Raw genomic sequence first — 19,271 nt, 5'->3', positions numbered from 1 at the left:
GGCAGATTTAAATACTCAGGTGACACCTGATCTCCCCAGCCACTCACTGCAGGGGGGTGGGATAGGGCTGGAACATCACAGGAGGAAGTTGTAATGCCTTCCCTGTCTTTCTATTGGCCAGAAAAGCGCGCAAATGTCTCAGAGATGAAAGTGAAAGTAACTCGAACATCGCGTGGTGCTCGTCTCGAGTAACGAGCATCTCGAACACCCTAATACTCGAATGAGCATCAAGCTCGGACGAGTACGTTCGCTCATCTCTAATAACTATGTATAAATACATGAGGGGACAATACACGGATCTCTCCCATGATCTGTTTATACCCAGAACTGCAACGGTAACAAGAGGGCATCCGCTACGTCTAGAAGAAAGCAGGTTTCATCACCAACACATAAGGGGGTTCTTTACTGTAAGAGCAGTGAGACTGTGGAACTCTCTGCCTGAGGACGTGGTGATGGCAAAATCCATAGAGGAGTTTAAGAGGGGACTAGATGTCTTTCTAGCAAGCTATGATATTACAGGATATAGACATTAAGTGACCAGCAGGGTTGTTGATCTCAAACGTTGATCCAGGGATACACTGGCTGCCATTATGGAGTCAGGAAGGAATTTTTTTCTGCCAAATTGACTCATTTGGGGTTTTTTTTACCTTGTTCTGGACCAATAAAGGGGGGGGGGGGGGGGTTGAAACAGGCTGAACTAGATGGACATAGTCTACATTCAGCCGAACATACTATGTTGTTTCCTTGGCATTGATATAATCTGACAGTACTTACTGAAGGGTAGGAGTTCCTTCTGTCGTTTACTTTTATTTTTTCTCATGCATAATCTGGCCTGGGTGGAGAAGCATTGAGGGATAGTGGATAAGTAAGGGCATGCATGGGGTCACCAAAATGCCAAGGTGATTGCTTTGGAAGATCAGGGCTCTCTTTATGAAGCCGTCTTGAAATGAAATGATGGAAGCAGTTTATGAGTTTATAAAGGTCAACAAAATATGGTTCAGACCTATTCTTCTTCTTCAGTTGCAGGTGATGTTACCAGGTGATGATATGAGAACAGACGGAGTTGGGGGGGGAGGAGTGAAAAGGTGAATTTAGGTTTTCCATTTTCCTCTTTTGCCAAGCGCCTTGATTTACAACTTGAGTAATACTACAACATTGCTGACTGGCACATATGGAATTGCCTCTTGGGCCTTTGATTTTCTATTCTGTACAAGAATACAGTATTCTTATACAGCTTTCGGACATTTAGGGTGCATTCACACCGTCGAGTTTCACCCTCGCGTTTTGCCTTATAGCGATACTAAAGCGTGTTAAAGGGGTTGTCTCGCGAAAGCAAGTGGGTCTATACACTTCTGTATGGCCATATTAATGCACTTTGTAATATACATCGTGCATTAAATATGAGCCATACAGAAGTTATTCACTTACCTGCTCCGTTGCTAGCGTCCCCGTTGCCATGGTTCCGTCTAACTTCGGTGTCTTCTTGCTTTTTTAGACGCGCTTGCGCAGATGCATCTTCTCCCTTCGGCTGGTCTTGGAAGCATCGGCGTTTTGGCTCCGCCCCCTTTTCGCGTCATCGCGTAGCTCCGCCCCCGTCATGTGCCGATTCCAGCCAATCAGGAGGCTGGAACCGGCACACGTCATGGGGCGGAGCTACGCGATGATGCGTACAAGGGGGCGGAGCCAAAATGCCGATGCTGCCGAGCGGAGCCGAAGGGAGAAGACTGATCTGCGCAAGCGCGTCTAAAAAGGCAAGAAGACACCGAAATTAGACGGAACCATGGCGACGGGGACGCTAGCAACGGAGCAGGTAAGTGAATAACTTCTGTATGGCTCATATTTAATGCACGATGTATATTACAAAGTGCATTAATATGGCCATACAGAAGTGTATAGACCCACTTGCTTTCGTGAGACCACCCCTTTAATAACACACTGACTGCCATGTGTTTATTCAAATGAGCAATTTTTTCTCTTGCAGCAATGCTGCTAGCTTGAAAAAAAGCTGCATATCCTATTGTTGGGCGATTTGCCTATTATTTCCTGTGGGATCTTTAAAAAAAAAAAAAAAAAAACTATTGCACTCGCATGTCAATGCAATTTTTACCATTGAAAACGTGCGTGAAAACCGCAACTATACAGATGCGAGGCAATTACTTTTTTTTAAAGAAAAACACATCATGCTGATCCATAATTGTCCAATAGAGAGTAATAGGTAAAAAAATAGGACATGCTGTGCTTTTAGAGGAGGAGTAGGAAAAATACAGCTAAGTGAATATATTTGCTCGGTCTGAAAGCAGCCTTATATAGGAAATCTGCGTGGGTCATACAGCACTGCCTTCAGTACTGGGCTCACAAATGGCTTTGTATAGGGCATTTTCTTATGTGCGTTTTTCTAAGGCTATATTCACAGAGGGCAGTTAAAATCACATCCAAACCACAAACATTTTTTCGGTTGCAGTTTTTGATGTGGTTTTAAATGACACTCAACCACCCCGTGTCAATGAAGGCCGATTTCAGGCGAGCGTAATGTAACGTATCTGTTATACGGCTCCCTGGTACAGATGTGTTACGGATGGCATTACAACCGTATACCATTAGTCAAAACAGCCTCACATCACTGCGAGGCTGAAGGAATCCCTCTCCGTGGCTGTAACAACCACGACAGAGGATCGCAGAGTTCTCACATTGTTTTCAATGAGGCCGGCGGTACATACGCAAAACACTATGAAACCGAGGGAGGAATTACACAGTCATGCACAGTATACTCACTGCCACATGTAAAATGCTACACAACCCACATAGCGTTTTACGCACACGGTCATCTGAATAAGCGCCATTAAAAGGGGAAAAAAAATATCACTGTAATTTTGCAAGAAGCTGTTGTACATAGACTCAAAAAACAATGTAGACTAATGCCCATTTACACGGGAAGGGCTGTCAGGAGCGAGTATCGCTGCTGGAATGGCAGTGGAGCGGGCCGAGAAGCGGCCCGAGGAGCGGACGGTTATCGTTTATAATTGTTCAGATTCGCAGGAATTTGAATGATAATCGTCCCGTGTAACAAGAATTGTTCAGTCTTTACCCATTCTGCATGCAGAAAACTAAATCACAAGCTGTAAATGGAGGCAGGCGGGGAGAAGATGCTCCTCGGCCCGCTCCCCTGCCATTCCAGCAGTGACTTAAGCGTCCTTTTACACAGCAAGATAAATAGGAACAAGCATGCAACCAGCGGTGACGCAGTAATCGGATAGCATTCGCTTGGCATGCATTTACCCTGGGGAGTTTTGATCGTTTGCTCAAACACAACCAACTTCTAGTCACCCTCCTGCCACTGCTTTCTAGTCAGCAAATCCTTACAACGCCTGTTTACATAAAAGTATTTACAGCAGACAAACAATGAAAGATCCAATCAGCAATAATCCAACAATTTTTCGCTGATCTTTACTCGCGTTCGCACCCAACAATTATCATGCAAATGACTCAACCTAACGATTATTCGCACAATGATCGTGCCGTGTAAAAGGGTCCTATAGGATACACTATGTATCACTTGGTCCTAAACACCCCTGTAGTAATTACTTGGTCATGGGCTTCCAGGTGGCAAGTAGAGCTGCAGAAGGCCAAGTCTTTGCTGTATCACGTCTTCTCAGAAGCGACGCATCTCCTTTCACGGAAATGATATCTGAGACAGAGATCTGAAGAGAAAAAAAAGAAACATCTAAGGGGTTTGAAAGGGACCTTTCACACGCGCAGAGCGTATTCACACAACAGTATTCTTCATCAGTATTTTGTAAGCTATAATTAGAAAAGGCTCCAAAATACGGAATAAACGCAAATCTTTCCATTATAATTCTCTCTGTAGGTTCCACTTCTAATTTTGGTAAAACAGTCTTGCACCACTTCAAGAATGTAGGAATCTTTTGCCGCGGTGCGATTCAGGGAAACATCGCTCATGTGAATTACCCCATTCATAAGAACGGGGTTCATATTTGTGCGTCAACACACAAACTGATGTGATTTTCTCGCCCTTGTGAAGGCAGCCTCAGGTGAGTGCGATATGAGGCTGTCAATTCCACCCCCAGATCATGCTTGCCATCCATGTGAAATGCCTGAAGATGTGGGGCGGTTTCAAGTGAAAACAGCCTCACGTCATTCCCGAAACGCAAAGATTTTCAATAGGAGACCTTGAATTGCTTGCGCCTTGCACATGGTGCGCTGCTGCCGCCGGTCCCATTACAAACCAATGCAGGAGCATGCACAAGATAGAACATGCTGTGATTTGATTCACACATTGCCATGCGTGAAAACAATCACTCAAGTGTATGATCCCATTCAGAAGAATGGGGTTCATGTTTGTGCGAGATTTTCTCACCCGTGTGAAGCCGGCCTTAGGGTACGTACACGCAGCCTCTTTTTCCTTCCGATTTTTGGATGAAAATAGCACCCCATCATTTGAATGGGTGTATGCACATAGCAGACAAATAGTCCGAGTAAAAAAAAAACAAAAATACAACAACAAAAAACAGCATGTCCTATTCTTCTTCAATATTTGGAGGCATGTATGCAATTGCGCACGCCTCAGCCCATCTTACTTGCACTGTGAACAAGTCTTTTTTGCACGCACGTCGGCATATTTTACTGTCCCGTACGCATGCCTTGCGCAAGGAACCCAAGACACCCTGATTTGAATGGCTAATTTGTCTAAGGAGTTCCAGATGTGTTCTTTTCTCAGCAGAACTGTGCTATTTTTCATGCATCTGCTTGCATATTGCGTGGGGATTTTTGCACCCCCTATAGACTTCTAGGAGGAACTTTGGTGCACAAATGTATACAAAAAGTAGAGGATCCAGCGGGTTTTTTTTCATGCACACAAAATACTAAGATGTGAGTGAATCCCATGAAATCAATGCTTATTGCGCACACAAATATGCCAGCGTGGAGCGCTAAGCTGAGGCTTACAGAACTATTCTGCACGTGTGAAAGGTCACAAAAGTAAAACTAGAGTTCTTCAATCAGTGAAAACAGAAAACACTTGTTCTGTCAACACCTAGTGATTTCTAACCACCCCCCTCCCTCTGAACACAGCCAGGGAGTCGCCACCGCTCACAAAAGGCAGGCGCTCAGATCCAGGATAGCAAACATTCCAGGTATCTGGGGCTATAAGTAAACTGGTAAGTGTATTCAGCCCTGTCACACTGTCAGGATTACCAGACTATTACCGGCATCATCTGATCCAAACTCTCTGATTAAAGATCGTTTCTAATTTTTTTTTTTTCTTTATTGATCTCCTCGGAAAATATAATGAGTAAAAACTTGTTGGAGGTCCGATGCCCCCACTGTTCAGGTATTGCCTGTGTGCCGGAATCAGCACCTCTGTATGCTGTGCAGAGGCTTGAGGTGATCCTGCAGGCTCTCTCCCATCGGTTTTGAATTAAAAAAAAAACAAGAAAACTTTTAATATATTTGTTGAAAACAAACAAATATATTCTCACTGAGGTGCATTGTAAAATATGTAGAGAATGAATGAGAGATAAAACGTAACGGAGAGTGTGTGAACTCGCACGTAGCACCCTATGGGCACTGGCTTATTCTATACCATCCATACTGGTCATAAAATCACATGATGCGAGAGTGAGTGAAAGTGCAGAATTATGAAACCCATGCTTTTCAATGGTTTCATTCAATCTGCAATGTTTTCGTTCATGTGATCTTGCAATATTTGAAAATCACTGCCTGCTCCCATTTTTATTTTTTATTTTTTCCTCCCACAAAAATGCAACGTTTGCACCAATTTTTTTTGTGGCAATATCACCAGTGTGAAGGAGCCCTAAGGCTTCTTTCACACGGGCTACAAAATTGCGAGATTTTGTAGCAATGCAACATCGCTACAAAACGCATGTATATGAAGCCCCAGGTTTCCAATAAGTTCTTTCACATGAGAGATGTTTTATAGCTTGAAAGAACCCATTGGAAACCATGGGCTTCAGATTGTAGCAATGATTTTGTAGCCCGTGTGGATGCAGCCTGAGGCTGGATTCACACGAACATATATTGGCTCTGTTTTCACGCCGAGCCGATATACGTAGTCCTCATCTGCAGAGGGGTGAGTATGGAAGAGCCAGGAGCAGGAACTGAGCTCCCGCCCCCTCTCTGCCTCCTCTCCGCCCCTCTGCAATGAAAGGAGGTGGGACTGGTGTGGTGCTAAATTCTGCAAATTAGCCCCGCCTCTCCCCAACCTGAGGCTGGATTCAGACGACCGTATATCGGCTGGGTTTCACGCCCAGCCGATAGACGTCGTCTTTCTCTGCAGGTGGGGAGCCTGGAAGAGCCAGGAGCAGGAACTGAGCTCCCGCCCCCTCTCTGCCTCCTGTCTGCCCCTCTGCACTATTTGCAATGGGGAGAGGCGGGACGGGTGTGGGGCTAATTCTTCGAAACTTGGCCCCGCCCTGTCCCGCCTCCTTTTATTGCAAATGGGGCAGAGACGGGGTGGAGAGGAGGCAGAGAGGGGGAGGGAGCTCAGTTCCTTCTCCTGGCTCTTCCATCCTCCACCACCGCCACCCCGCAGATGAGGACACCGTATACCGGCTCGGCGTGAAAACCCAGCTGATATACGATCGTCTGAATGCATCCTTAAGGCTTATTTAGACGGCTGGGTATTCACGCCGTCCGATATATGGCGTCTCTCTGTGCAGGGGGAGGAGGCTGGAAGAGCTGGGAGCAGTGCTCTGAGCTCCCGCCCCCTCTCTGCCTCCTCTCCACCCCCTCTCTGCCCCTGTGCACTACTTGGAATGAGAGGAGATGGGACGGGGGTGGCGCTAAATTCCAGGAATTGGCTCCGCCCCTGTCCCACCTCCCCTTATTGCAAATAGTGCAGAGAGGAGGCAGAGAGAGGGCGGGAGCTCAGAGCACTGTTCCCGTCTCTTCCAGCCTCCTCCCCCTGCAGAGCAGGACGCCCTATATCGGTCAGGTTTTCACACCCGGCCGATATACGCTAACCCTCTCTGCAGGGAGAGGAGGTGGGACGGGAGCAAAGCACGGAGTTCCTGTCCCCTCTGTGCCCCGCGCCACTATTTGCAATGGGAGGTGGTGGGACGGGGCAGAGCTAAGTTCTGCCCCATCCCACCCCCTCCCATTGCAAATAGTGGTGGGGGGGTGAAGATAGGGCCGGAGCTCAGTGCACTGCTCCTAGCCCAGCCCACCTTGCCTCCTCCCCCTACAGAGAGGGACAGCGTATATCCGCCAGGCATGAAAACCCAGCCAATATACGCCCATGTAAATAAGCCCTTAGGCTAGATTTACACGAGCGTATATTGGACGCAGTTTCAGACCCGCCCAATGTACACTGCCCCTCTGATGCATTGGTTTACAATGCATCAGTTCACATGGGCGTATTTCCGTGGCGTCAAAGCGTCCGATTAGCCAAGATTTCGGTGCATTTCGGCCGGGCACTTTTGCGGTGGCTGCATAGACTCCTATGAGAGCTTATGACAGCTGCTGGAGAAGCAAGGTGGTAGGGAGTTTAGGAGGGGGGGCAGAAGCTTAGCACACTAGCTCCTGCCCTGTCCCACCTCCTCCCCTTGCCGAGAGTTGTCGAGGGGGAGGGAATGGGGAGACAGTTTAGCAGTCTGGCCCCGCCCGACGGCATTGCAGGCTTGGCGTATACGCGCTGGGCCGTCTGGGCACACAAACATTAGATTTAAACTTAAATTTGCTGCCACAAAAAATAGGATGATTTTGATGATGCTTGAGGTTTTTGTTTTATTATTTTTTATTTTTTTTCTTACTTCTCCCATTGAGAAGTGCATGGTAAAATGCCAGAGCATGCTGAGATTTAAAAAAAAACAAAAAACCAGGGCATCAGTGATTGAAATTCAGCAACTGAAAATATAGGTCTTGACTAGAGATGAGCGAGCATACTCACTAAGGGCATTTACTCGTATAACGAGTATTGTCCGTAGCGAGTACCTGCCCACTCGGAAGAAAAGATGCTGGTGAGAGGTAAGTTGCGGGAGTGAGCAGGAGGGGCGGGGGGAGAGAAGGAGAGAGAAATCTCCCCGCCCCCTGCCGACACCCGAACCTTTTCTTCCGAGCGGGCAGGTACTCGCTAAGGACAATACTCGCTTGAGTAATTGCCCTTAGCGAGTATGCTCGCTCATCTCTAGTCTTGACCTACCTTTGGTGCACACAACACAGGAGTGTTCATAGACTCCTACGGAAGACTATGCGAGCGGATGTGAATGAGTCCATAGGGTGCGTTCACACAACACTGATCAGCTGCGGATTTTGGTGCAGATCTGCACCAATAAAAAAATCTGCAAAAATAATTTTGGTAGCTGAAGGAAAAACAATAGGGCAGAAAAACCACCACATGGGTAAAATCCCTAAAAAGCGGACTCTGTTTAGGTGAGCTGAAACAAAGCGACTATAGAAACACGTTGAGCTGATCTAGAAATCTAGATTCGCTCGTTCAAATAGTACATGGTCATCAGAATGGTACTGAGCTAGTGTACTGACTTGGCTTATGGACTTTGAGAAGAGCTTAGCTACACTAGTTGTAGTGGTGAATCATCTGAGCAGGACTGATGACTTAGATATGTCTAGCTTAGCTAGGTCAGAGTACATGGTCATCCGAATTGTGCTGAGATAGTTGTGTGATCCCACTTACAGCCTTTGGGGAAGCCAGGTGTGATATTACCAGCTAGTAGAGCTATTTGTATCACTACTGGCACCCATCATCAGGCTTAAGCTACATTTACAAGGGCCAGCGCCATATCGGACTGAGATAGCCTGCTTGCCAACATGCATTTTCCACAGCAAAGCATTTTTGTTAAAAAATTGCACCGCTTCTGTGAAGTGGCGATCCTCGCACCCGTGTGCGAATCACAAGTGTTTCCATTCAGTTGGAAACCCTGCATGCACATCGCACAGCATGTGAGTTCCATGCGATGGCTTTTAAGCTCCTATTGAAAGCAATGGTCAAAGCATTCTTGTTTTTTCATCTCCTCACTGCATCACTCATGTGAATGAATCCATTCAAAAGAATACATTTCATATTCATGTGTGTTGTGGTGTGTGCTTTTTTTTTTTTTTTTTTTTTTTTTTTTTTTTTTTGTCCCCTCCAACAAACTGTGCAGTGGAGGAACAGAGGACTGAAGGGTGCGGTCCGGTAATTTTTACTCTGCCACGGGGTTTTGAGACATGAACACATGTCTAATCACTCCTCCTCCGATTTAAATCCATACTATGCAACGTCATTATTGGTCGCGTGGCTGGATGAAGATGCATTAAGCCTCTTTCACAGGGGTGACAGCGATATCGCCACAAGGATATCGCATTGGTGTTCTCTGCAATATCGCTCGTTTTCTCGTGGCGATATTGCTATTTATTTTTTATTTTTTTGTAGCGCTCTTTTGCGGGGTTTCCAGGGGGTGCTTAAATATACCTATACCCCAAAAATAAGCCCTAGCTGCATAAAAAAACAGCACCTAAAAGGTGCTGTCAGGTCTGCCGGGCAGACTTGCTTGTAGCTTTCCCTCAGCGATTCCTGGTTAGTAGTTTAAAAAACCCCACCTCCAGGATGTGCTGGCTATAATTGGTTCTTGAGTGCCGCGGCTGAACCAATCACAGCCAAGACATTAGGTGATGTGGGGTTTTTTGGTTTGTTTTTTTGCAGCTAGGGCTTATTTTAGGGCTCTGACATTAGGATTTCCAACACCTAGGAAGGTTCCATAGGGAAACATGGGCTAGAAATCGCAGCAATAGAAACCCGCAGTTTTTTTGTTTCTTTTTTTTCTTGCAATGTCGCAGGCTCAAAAAATTGCTAGAAGGAACTCATTGGAAAGCATGGGTTTCACATATATGTGATTTTTAGCTATGGCGCATCGTGAGAAAATAGTGTGTTGTTTTGTTGTTTTGTTTTTTTTTGTCGCCCATGAGAAACCAGCCTTAAAGTTATTCACTATAAGATATCGGCTTTAGATTTAAACGTTTAATAACAAAAGTAACGTTTTAGTATTCTTACAGTGATTCCTCTAAAGGGAGAATCTTGATTCTGCTTTTCAGTGATTGGTTGCCCAGAGTGTCAGTTTAATTTGAGTATCTTCTTTTAGGGATCTGTATAGTGGCAGATTCTCCAATTCATAGATTAATTTCAGAATACAGACGTGTTCTCTGTTGCCCTATAGAAATTTTTTTTCTAAAACCAAATTTGTACAAGTACCACAACTTAGTTTATAAGATAGATCCCACTGGGTCCATGGAGGTTCTAGCACCTTATTGGGTCGCCTCTAGCTTGGATGCAAGATGTGACGCAGGCGAGCATGGAGGCTTTAGTTCCATTGGCCCACCCCTAGCTTGGATGCAGGATGTGATACGGGCAGGCATCAAGGCTCTAATACCCTTTTGTACCACCTCTAGCTTGGATGCAGGATGTGATACAGGGCAGGCATGGAGGCTCTAGTACCCTGTTGTACCACCTCTAGCTTGGATACAAGATGTGATACAGGGCAGGCATGGAGGCTCTAGTACCCTGTTGTACCGCCTCTAGCTTGGATACGGGATGTGATAGTCAGGCATGGAGGCTCTAGTACCCTGTTGTACCACCTCTAGCTTGGATACAAGATGTGATACAGGGCAGGCATGGAGGCTCTAGTACCCTGTTGTACCACCTCTAGCTTGGATACGGGATGTGATAGTCAGGCATGGAGGCTCTAGTACCCTGTTGTACCACCTCTAGCTTGGATACAAGATGTGATACAGGGCAGGCATGGAGGCTCTGGTACCCTGTTGTACCACCTCTAGCTTGGATACGGGATGTGATACAGGCAGGCATGGAGGCTCTAGTACCCTGTTGTACCGCCTATAGCTTGGATGTAAGATGTGATACGGGCAGGCATGGAGGCTCTAGTACCCTGTTGTACCACCTCTAGCTTGGATACGGGATGTGATACAGGCAGGCATGGAGGCTCTAGTACCCTGTTGTACCGCCTATAGCTTGGATGTAAGATGTGATACGGGCGGGCATGGAGGCTCTAGTACCCCATTGTACCGCCTCTAGCTTGGATACAAGATGTGATACGGGCAGGCATGGAGGCTCTAGTACCCTGTTGTACTGCCTCTAGCTTGGATGCAGGATGTGATACAGGCAGGCATGGAGGCTCTAGTACCCTGTTGGCCCGCCTCTAGGTTGGATGCAAAATGTTATATGGGTGAGTATTGAGGGTCTAGTACTTTGTTAAGCTGTCTCTAGCTTGGATGCAAAATGTGATACAGGCAGGTATTGAAGTTCTATTACCCTATTGGGCTGCCATTAGTTTGGATGCAAGATGTTATACAGGTGGGCATGGAGGCATACAGGTTCCGTATGGTATCCTGCAGCATATCGCTGCACATTTGCTGTAACTGAGCCTCTTTTTGCAGCAGCAGCTTTTATTTCTGCTGGGCAAAAAGGGTTCTTTTCCCTAACATTTACAGCCGGGGGCACTGTTGGGCCCTTACTAAGATCAAATGTGTACCTTTGCAGATGATTTAAGGATTTCTTTGGCTGCTGCTTCTGTCATTTCTTCCACCTTTAATGATAATATGGATGTCTCCCCAGATGACATGAATCTTTGACTCGTTTCTTCCTCGTCTTTATCCATGGGAAGAGAGGACTGAGTGGAAAGCTTGTCATCCGTCAGTACGACATCTGCCTCAGGAACCAGGAGCTCAGACTGAATGTAATACAGAAAATGACTTCACGGACCTTGTAGTCTAATAACACGGGTAAGGTAGGACTTAAGTGGAACATACTAAATATGCATTATGTCATCTTTGTTTCTTTATTAAAAACTGAATATCTCTAAATTGGAGGATTGTGACCGAGGGTAAAAAACACAGGTTTATTGTATTGTTCTGTTCAAGCTGAAGTGAAGAACTCTTTCATCAACACATTGCTCCCCATATATCATAAGCTGCTTCTGAACATGCAAAGATTGTTATTTCTTAAAGAGGTATTGTCATCTATTCATGGTATATCCACCAGATATGCCATAAATGTCTACTAGATATACAGTAGGTTTCGCTTTAGAGAACGGCAGCTATCTCAAAAACAAGGGTCCCCAATGATTGTGGCTGGGAGTGCAAAAAACATCTGAATTGGCTGTTCTACGTTGTTTCTGTAAGTGCCATAGAACTGAATATCTGGCGTTGTGGGGAATATCATATAACAGTGCTGTGATTTTACTTTCTCTTTCAGAGTCAGCGTTCCTGCCTCTGCCAGCGGCTTTAGTACTACCTATCATTTGAGGTGCGCTAAAAGCAAAAAAATAGAAGAAACAGCGCTCAAAAATCATGTTCGAGCGCATGTCTGCAAGGCTCCCATTGAAATCAATGGGAGCGTTATACCACGATTACCACAAGGTTCAAAACAATAGTAAAAGGTCTGTGGGCTACTTGCCTAGCACGGTCCGGGTCCCTCCCGCTTGTCTGTGGAGTTCCGGCAGATTGTTTGCAGTCACTAACCGCAGGGTTTGTATAACCTGCCTCTAGGAATTGATGCCGCTGATTGATTCATCGAGCGCTACATTGATTGGCTCAGTCGCGGCACTCGATAACCAATCAGAGCCATCGCTTCCTGGAGGCAGGGTATACAAACCCTGTTACCAGGAAGCAATGTTCTGTCGGCTGCTGTTTTGTTTTTCATGTAGTGTGGTTAGGCCTTATTTTTGGGGTAGGGCTTATATTTCATGCACCGCGCCTCCCCCTTTTCACAGTGATGAAAAGCATTTTTGATTCAAAATTGCATTACTTCTGTAAAAATTCCGATCCTCATGCATGTGTTTGGATGGAAAGTGTTTTGTTTTGTTTTTTTCCCACTGACTTCCATTGGAAACATTTGCATCGTACAGCATGCGAGTGCCATGCTATGGCTTTTAAGTTTCCATTCAAAACAATGGATGAAGCGTTCTGAGGGGAACACCCAAAGATAGAACAATGAGTAAATCCATTCAAAAGAAAAACTCGCATTGGACCTCCCTTTCAAAGCAATCGAATCCTACCTGCTCTAGGGGCTGAGCTTCTACAAATGTTTCTGTTCTCTCCAGCTGTGGCAGCTTGGCCTCTCTTTCCTGGACATCGGTTTCTTCTTCTGTAATTTCCTGCAATCATAAGTTACTAATTTAGCATGTACGAGACCCCCTCAGTTTCTTCAACATACTGTCAAAGTATAGTATACAGTAGGTGTTTGTGAGTTCTCTGCAGGTACTCTAGTTTCTCCTCATAGTCCAAAAACATACTGATAGCTTAAAGGGGTTGTACCGCACCCTTCGTTTCTGTGGGGCTGACAGAAATAACCAAGTATAAGTACTCTATCTATGTCATCTCCAGCAGTCCCACTGAGAATGAATGGAAAGGCACCATGAATGCACAACCACTGCTTCACTCAACCCCCACCTCACTGTGGGGGATTCAGTAAGCCCACTGTGAAGAGAAGGTGGGAAATGGGACTGTTCTTGAGATCAGTGGGGGCCTCGGCAGTAAGGTCTCCACTGATCAGACTTTTATCACCTATCCCATGGATAGGTGATGTGTTTTCTGGGCTCTAGTTACATATAATTGTCTCATCCTATTCCTGAAATGTTGCTCACTTTTGTCCAAGAAATGCTCTTGGGGAACTGTCTACAGCATTTTTGTTTTTCTGTTTTGTTTTGTTTTTGTTTTTTTTTAAAGATGTCCATTCTTACAGATGGCTCAATAGACACTATAAAGTCTGTACGCAAAATGTACAGCAAAAGAATAACCATTGACCATATGATGCTGACAAGCAAAGATACTCTTTCAAACGAGCGAAAAGATTGAAGGATTTTGCGATCTATTTGCATAAAGTGTCAATGGCCAGTAACACTTTATCATCTTCATTTGCATGTAAAATGGCCTCCAAGAGCTGTTTGCAGAGCCCAGCGTGTGATTAATCACACACCCAGCTGTGCAAACAGCTGCATTGTTCTTTGTGGCTGCTGGCAGAATACAATGTTACCTGCGGACTCCTGTGGAGATAACAACAGCCTGTGGTCTGTTGAGAGATACTTTTATCTCTCACCAGCTGATCAATCGATTTTTAAATTCACCGTAGAACAATCATTTAAGCGAAAACTGCATGATTCCTTCATTTACATGTAACAATTATTGCTCACTTTTGGTCATTTGAACAAATTTTGAGTGACTGTTGTTATGTGTAAATGGGCCTTAAGAAGTGATAACTGTATTCTTATCATGGGCTTCATCCTGTCCATGTATCTTTCGATTTCTTGGTATTGCCCTTTTCTCTTCCATTATCCCTCCTTTTACAAAGCTCATTATCTGACCCTTAAATTAGTTTGTGTATTTGTGTAACCTTGGTGTTGGGCCACTTGCAGACCCTATGCTGCCTACCCTCATGGTTACGACCACAGAAAAGCTATTGGTACAGTATAAGAATTTAAAATATCTGTTGTTATCAAGGATCTGAGTCTTCTGATAGTACTGCAATAGGTTTCACATACATCATACCACCCATGAGAGGATCCAACAACGAAACACTTACCGGAGATGCTACGTTATAGTCCACTCCTAGTACACTCTCCATTAACTGTTTTATCATCAGGTCTGAAGCTGTATATGACTGAGGAGACCGCAGCGAGGCAATTATTTCATCTACCGACCTGGCTTTTGTTTTAACTGATGACACTACACTTTCGATACCCTTTGTGTCGTTTTGGTCAACATTCGAGTGAGTAAGGGTTGCTTCTACCACATGAGGTAACTCATCCACTATGGGATCACCAACTTGAGCTTGGTCTGATGTCGCCAAGGTCTGTAATTTTAGTCTATGAATTTCCTTTTCCTTCTTGCCACTTGTTATTCTACTCTCTGAGTCCTCACTGTTCTGGGAATCTGAACTTGAAGAGGTGCTAGTGTCATCAGTGTCCTTGGCTGGCCTAACTTCAACTGCTTTCTTCATCTTTGAGGAAGTTAATGGTGCCACTTTTTGCTTTTTTGACACCACTTTCTCTTTGACCGGAGCCTTTCTAACAATACGACACTTGACTGAATCTTGCAGCATGTAAGATCTAGGCTTTGATGGTGGTTCTGGTCGTGTGGAAACTATAATGGGTTTGGTTGTCCCAACTAACGATGCAATAGAAGGTCTCATCACATTGTGCTCAGTCCCCAGAACATATAACTGGCTGTGTTGCGGTTGCGTCTGGTCTTTTGGTTCTTGAGTAACCTCTCCATACGTAGAACCACAGACTTCCTCATCCTCATGCCGTATCTCTACAGTGTTGGAAACAGCATCTATTCTTGATGCAGCTGAAGTTGGCGCAGATTGACAGGCAGCTGAAGACTGCTTGCCTCTAACCTCAGATCTTGGACGTGAGAGAGAATTAAATTGATTTGACTGCAAGATAGAAGGGTCCTTCATCCGAGATAGGGGTGAGCTGCTTTTGGGCCTGAGTTCCACCATATCATGTCTGATAGCCCTATGAGGAGGCTTAAGCAATCTTTCCAGCTCTTTCTTGATTCTCAACTCCTCTGCATAATTGAGTCTAAAATGCAAATGGCCCCTTCTGTCTGACATCTCTTCTGTGGTTGCCTGTATAATAAATTAACAAGAGCATTAGCTTTTTTTCCTCCAGCACTGCTTTTCATTTTCAGAAGCATGACTCGGTATTTGGAAATAATCTAGTGGTCGATGCTTCCTAAATATGCAATTTAATGCACTGTTAAATCTAATTTTCCTTGCAGTTACTGCTGATCATCTCATAGAAACTTGCCCTGATGGGATAATCCTATTCATCACACATTAATTCCAGTCACAGATTTCTCAATTTAGCAGGTCAATCTTATTTCACTGTTTGTGAATTATTTTAACTGCCTTATCCCTCATGCGGGTGGGCTTGGAAATGTGCTTTATCCCGGAGACGCAGCATTGCTGTATGTCTGCATAACTTCGCTGTACGACGCTCCAAGAACTGGGACTTGCAAGCCCAGAAATGGCCCGTTTCCTCTGTAAAAACTGACTACGTGTGTTAGCGAACGTGAACGCCCTGTATACGTACTATAGGGGAGCTAAAGCAAAGCGCAAAAATAGTGTAAGGATTTAGGGCTCATTCACATTGGTGGATCTTCTGTCCACGTTTTCTACTGACTGGTGAAGGAAGCCATACACTCTGTACATGGACTACAACTAAGTGTTTAAAAAAAAATTGAAAAAAATTGACGGTAGCATCCATGTTCACTTTTGGTGTCTTTGGTGCACCTGGTTTTCTAGGGTCGCGACAAAGCATCCTGTGTGCATTCGTTGTGTTTTTTTGTTTGGTTTTTTTTTTATTTCCTATGTGGAAAAACAGAACATATGGATGTGACATTGACCTAAAAACCAGCACATTCGCACCAAAAACACACACACGCAGTGAAGGCACATTTTTCACGGCTGAGAATTGCATATGCCTGTATGAATGAGCCCCTAGTCAAATGTCAAAGTTATGCTGCGGGTTTCCACAAACTGCACTGAAAAAGGTGGTTACATAATTGGGGGGGGGGAATCGTTTTTTGTTTTTTATTTTATTTTTTTGATTCACTGTGCCTTTATATGCTTAATTATAAACCTGAGGCTAATTTCACATGTGCGAGTGCAATTTCAAGCTGTGAAACTGTGCCCGATTTATTGCGCTCGCCAACTTGCCCTTTTTTTTTTCTTTTCCCACGGATGCGAGGCATTAAAATCAAACGTCTCACTTCACTTCGGGTAAGTAGTGATCCTACCTATGTGTATGTCCCCATTCAAAAGAATTTAGAATTTTATTATAAGGGTTCCTTCACACTGGCAACCAGATATTGCCACCAGAAAATTGTGCCTTTTTTTTTTTTTCCCCCGTGTTTTTTTTTGTTTTTTTTAGCGTCGGCACAGCTTTTGCTTGCAAAAACCTCGCTTGCAAAAACCTCACTGCCGCTTGCGAATTTTTTTTTTTCCTCCCCCTCTCATGTGATTGATTTTTAATTCCCCCCCCCCCCCCCCAGTTTTTTTTTTTATGTGGAAGTCAATAGGGCTTTCTAATGTTAAAAATGCATCGCATGAAAAAAGCAAGTTCGTGCTTTGTAATGTGATAAAAAGGAGGCTCCATAGGGAAACATGGGCGATAAGAGAAAACGCAAAAAGATAGGACATGCTGATATATATATATTCTCAGCGCATGAGTGAAAACATCTCAAATGTGCAGGAAACCATTGAAAATCATTGGTTTCTTAATTCACTCACTCTCGCGTTGCACAAAATTGCGCAAATTTTAGCGCCAGTTTGAAGGCGCCCTTAAAGTACAAGAAAAGAGTGCAGCATAAAACTAGTCCTCCAAGCAACCGCTGCTGCTGGGCCACGTGGACTCCAGACTGGAGTGAGTGCTTGCAGCCTGGGCGCAGAAACCTGTCCAGGCTCATGTGCAGTTGGCGGCCATGGTCCCAGGGGAGGGGCACACAAGACTGGCTGGTCATGATGAGACCACAGTCTCTCGTCCTCGCCTCCATACTGGTTAAGGGGTGGTCAGGACTAGGGGGGGGCAGGAAAGAGAATCTCTGCCACAGACTGCCCGTAAGACTAATTTCACAGAGCTGCAAGTGCTACCCACTTGCCAGAAGCTCCCAGCCCGCTGCTGCCAGGGACCGCCTGCAATTTTTATCCACTCCCAATTCAGCCTCCAAGCTTGGTCGCAATCGTGGCGCCCCTGCCTTTAATAATCCCATAAGAATGCATACCTGCCTCAAGGTCCGGTCTCACGCAACCAGATTTTTGGTAATACGCGGATCAATCAGATGCACTGAATTACACAGTTCCGCTCACATTAGCGTGTTCGAATTGTGCAATCCACTTGCGGAAAACGCAGCATGTTCTATTTTTATCGCGCATGTTTGCAATCTAGAACCCATCGCTCTCTATGGTCGTGGAAATGTCAGCAGTCCATACGAACTACATTGGGTGGAAGGGATCCGCTAAGCGACGCGCAGGAAATATAAACAAAAAAAGTGTACTGCGCATGATTGCCTGTGAGTTTGCTGTCACGCGCAGTACAATTATGTGGTTGTACGCAGGGTCACTGCCTGGCCTCCCGCTAATAGCCATGTGAGCTCGGCCTAAGTCACCATGAGCACTTGTAACGTCTGTTTTATTAAGGCGGTCCTGCAATATACAAAGCGGGCTATAAAAATGAGCTGAACGGTACAGGTTTATGGAAGCTGTCCAAAAATCTGTGTTGCCATAGCAACCAATCACAGCGCAGCTTTTATTTTACCTCAGCAGTATAAGAAATGAGAGCTGAGCAGTGATTGGTTGCTATGGACAACAACAATTACAGGGGAAGTTGGCGAATTTTTGATTCGTAATTCCGCCAGTATTGGTCGCCTGGTGCTGAGGAATGCTCATTTCACTCAAATCAGACCAGAACTGTGCATTTGTATGTGACAGACAGATTTAGCTTTTTATATATAAGATGAAAGAGCTGCAGAAGTGTCTGCACCCAGTCCGTCCTGCAGGACCCCCACCCCCCACCCACGCACACAACTGTTCCCCCCGCAACTAACTATACAAGTAGAAGAGAAGTGATGTCTAATGCACACCGCAGGCTGTAAGATGCTTACACGGGGCTCCCTGGCTCGTTCTACACCCACCTAGATCTCCGGTTCCGGTGTCCCGGGTCACATTCTGCCCTCTAGAGAAGCGGCCCCGTTACCAAGCAACGCCCGGGGACGCGGCCCCAAACTTCTCCCCATAGTAACAGAGCCGAAACTTTCCAGACCCCGCCCACAGTTCTGAAGGTTCACTGACTGCTCTCTGCTCCACCCTAGTGGCTGACTGTGGAACTACAAGATCGTAGCGCTCAGCACCAGTCCATAGTGGGGGAGGATATAGAGACTCTCTGTGAAACAATGGCGTCCACTACACCTCGTTCTATGAAGGCTAAAACCTGCAGCTGCTCAGAGTCCACCAGATTCATAAACTGAGGGGTGGGAACTTGGAGAATTTAACAAACCGTCTGTAAGATCTTGCTGTCTGTGAATGGAACATGCTGAAGAAAAACCTCTGTTGCCCGTGTTCATGCATTAGTTGATCAGGGGGTTGTCAATCTGCTTTTGAACTAAACACCCCTCCAGCAGCGCTACCTGCCCTCCATTATACTGCGACAAACTGCAGCGGACGCTATTCATCATGCGTCTGCCTGCCTTCACATGTAGCGGAGTTAGTGCCGATTTTCCAAAGCAGA

The 19,271-nt window shown here is 45.3% G+C and overlaps 1 protein-coding gene across 5 annotated transcripts in view; it reads right to left on the bottom strand.

Moving 5' to 3' along the window:
• TTC6 (tetratricopeptide repeat domain 6) overlaps window positions 1–18,744 on the bottom strand; it is a 252,004-nt gene extending 233,260 nt beyond the window's left edge. For all 5 annotated transcript variants that reach the window (XR_010793217.1, XM_066608455.1, XM_066608456.1 and 2 more), the window contains exons 1-5: window positions 18,679–18,744; window positions 14,564–15,613; window positions 13,041–13,139; window positions 11,517–11,714; window positions 3,583–3,698 (exon numbers count right to left, since the gene is read on the bottom strand). Coding sequence is in view for 4 of the 5 variants with exons in the window: in XM_066608455.1 (XP_066464552.1) it covers window positions 3,583–3,698; window positions 11,517–11,714; window positions 13,041–13,139; window positions 14,564–15,598 (1,448 nt within the window). In the remaining variant the exon portion in view is untranslated. The remainder of the gene's footprint in view (window positions 1–3,582; window positions 3,699–11,516; window positions 11,715–13,040; window positions 13,140–14,563; window positions 15,614–18,678) is intronic.
• Between the last annotated feature and the right edge of the window lie 527 nt (window positions 18,745–19,271).

This window comes from Eleutherodactylus coqui, chromosome 6, assembly GCF_035609145.1.
Source record: "Eleutherodactylus coqui strain aEleCoq1 chromosome 6, aEleCoq1.hap1, whole genome shotgun sequence".
NCBI classification, from domain to species: Eukaryota; Metazoa; Chordata; class Amphibia; order Anura; family Eleutherodactylidae; genus Eleutherodactylus; species Eleutherodactylus coqui.
The sequence above is the reverse complement of the archived record's forward strand: the minus strand, read 5'-3'. Positions and strand labels throughout refer to the sequence as shown.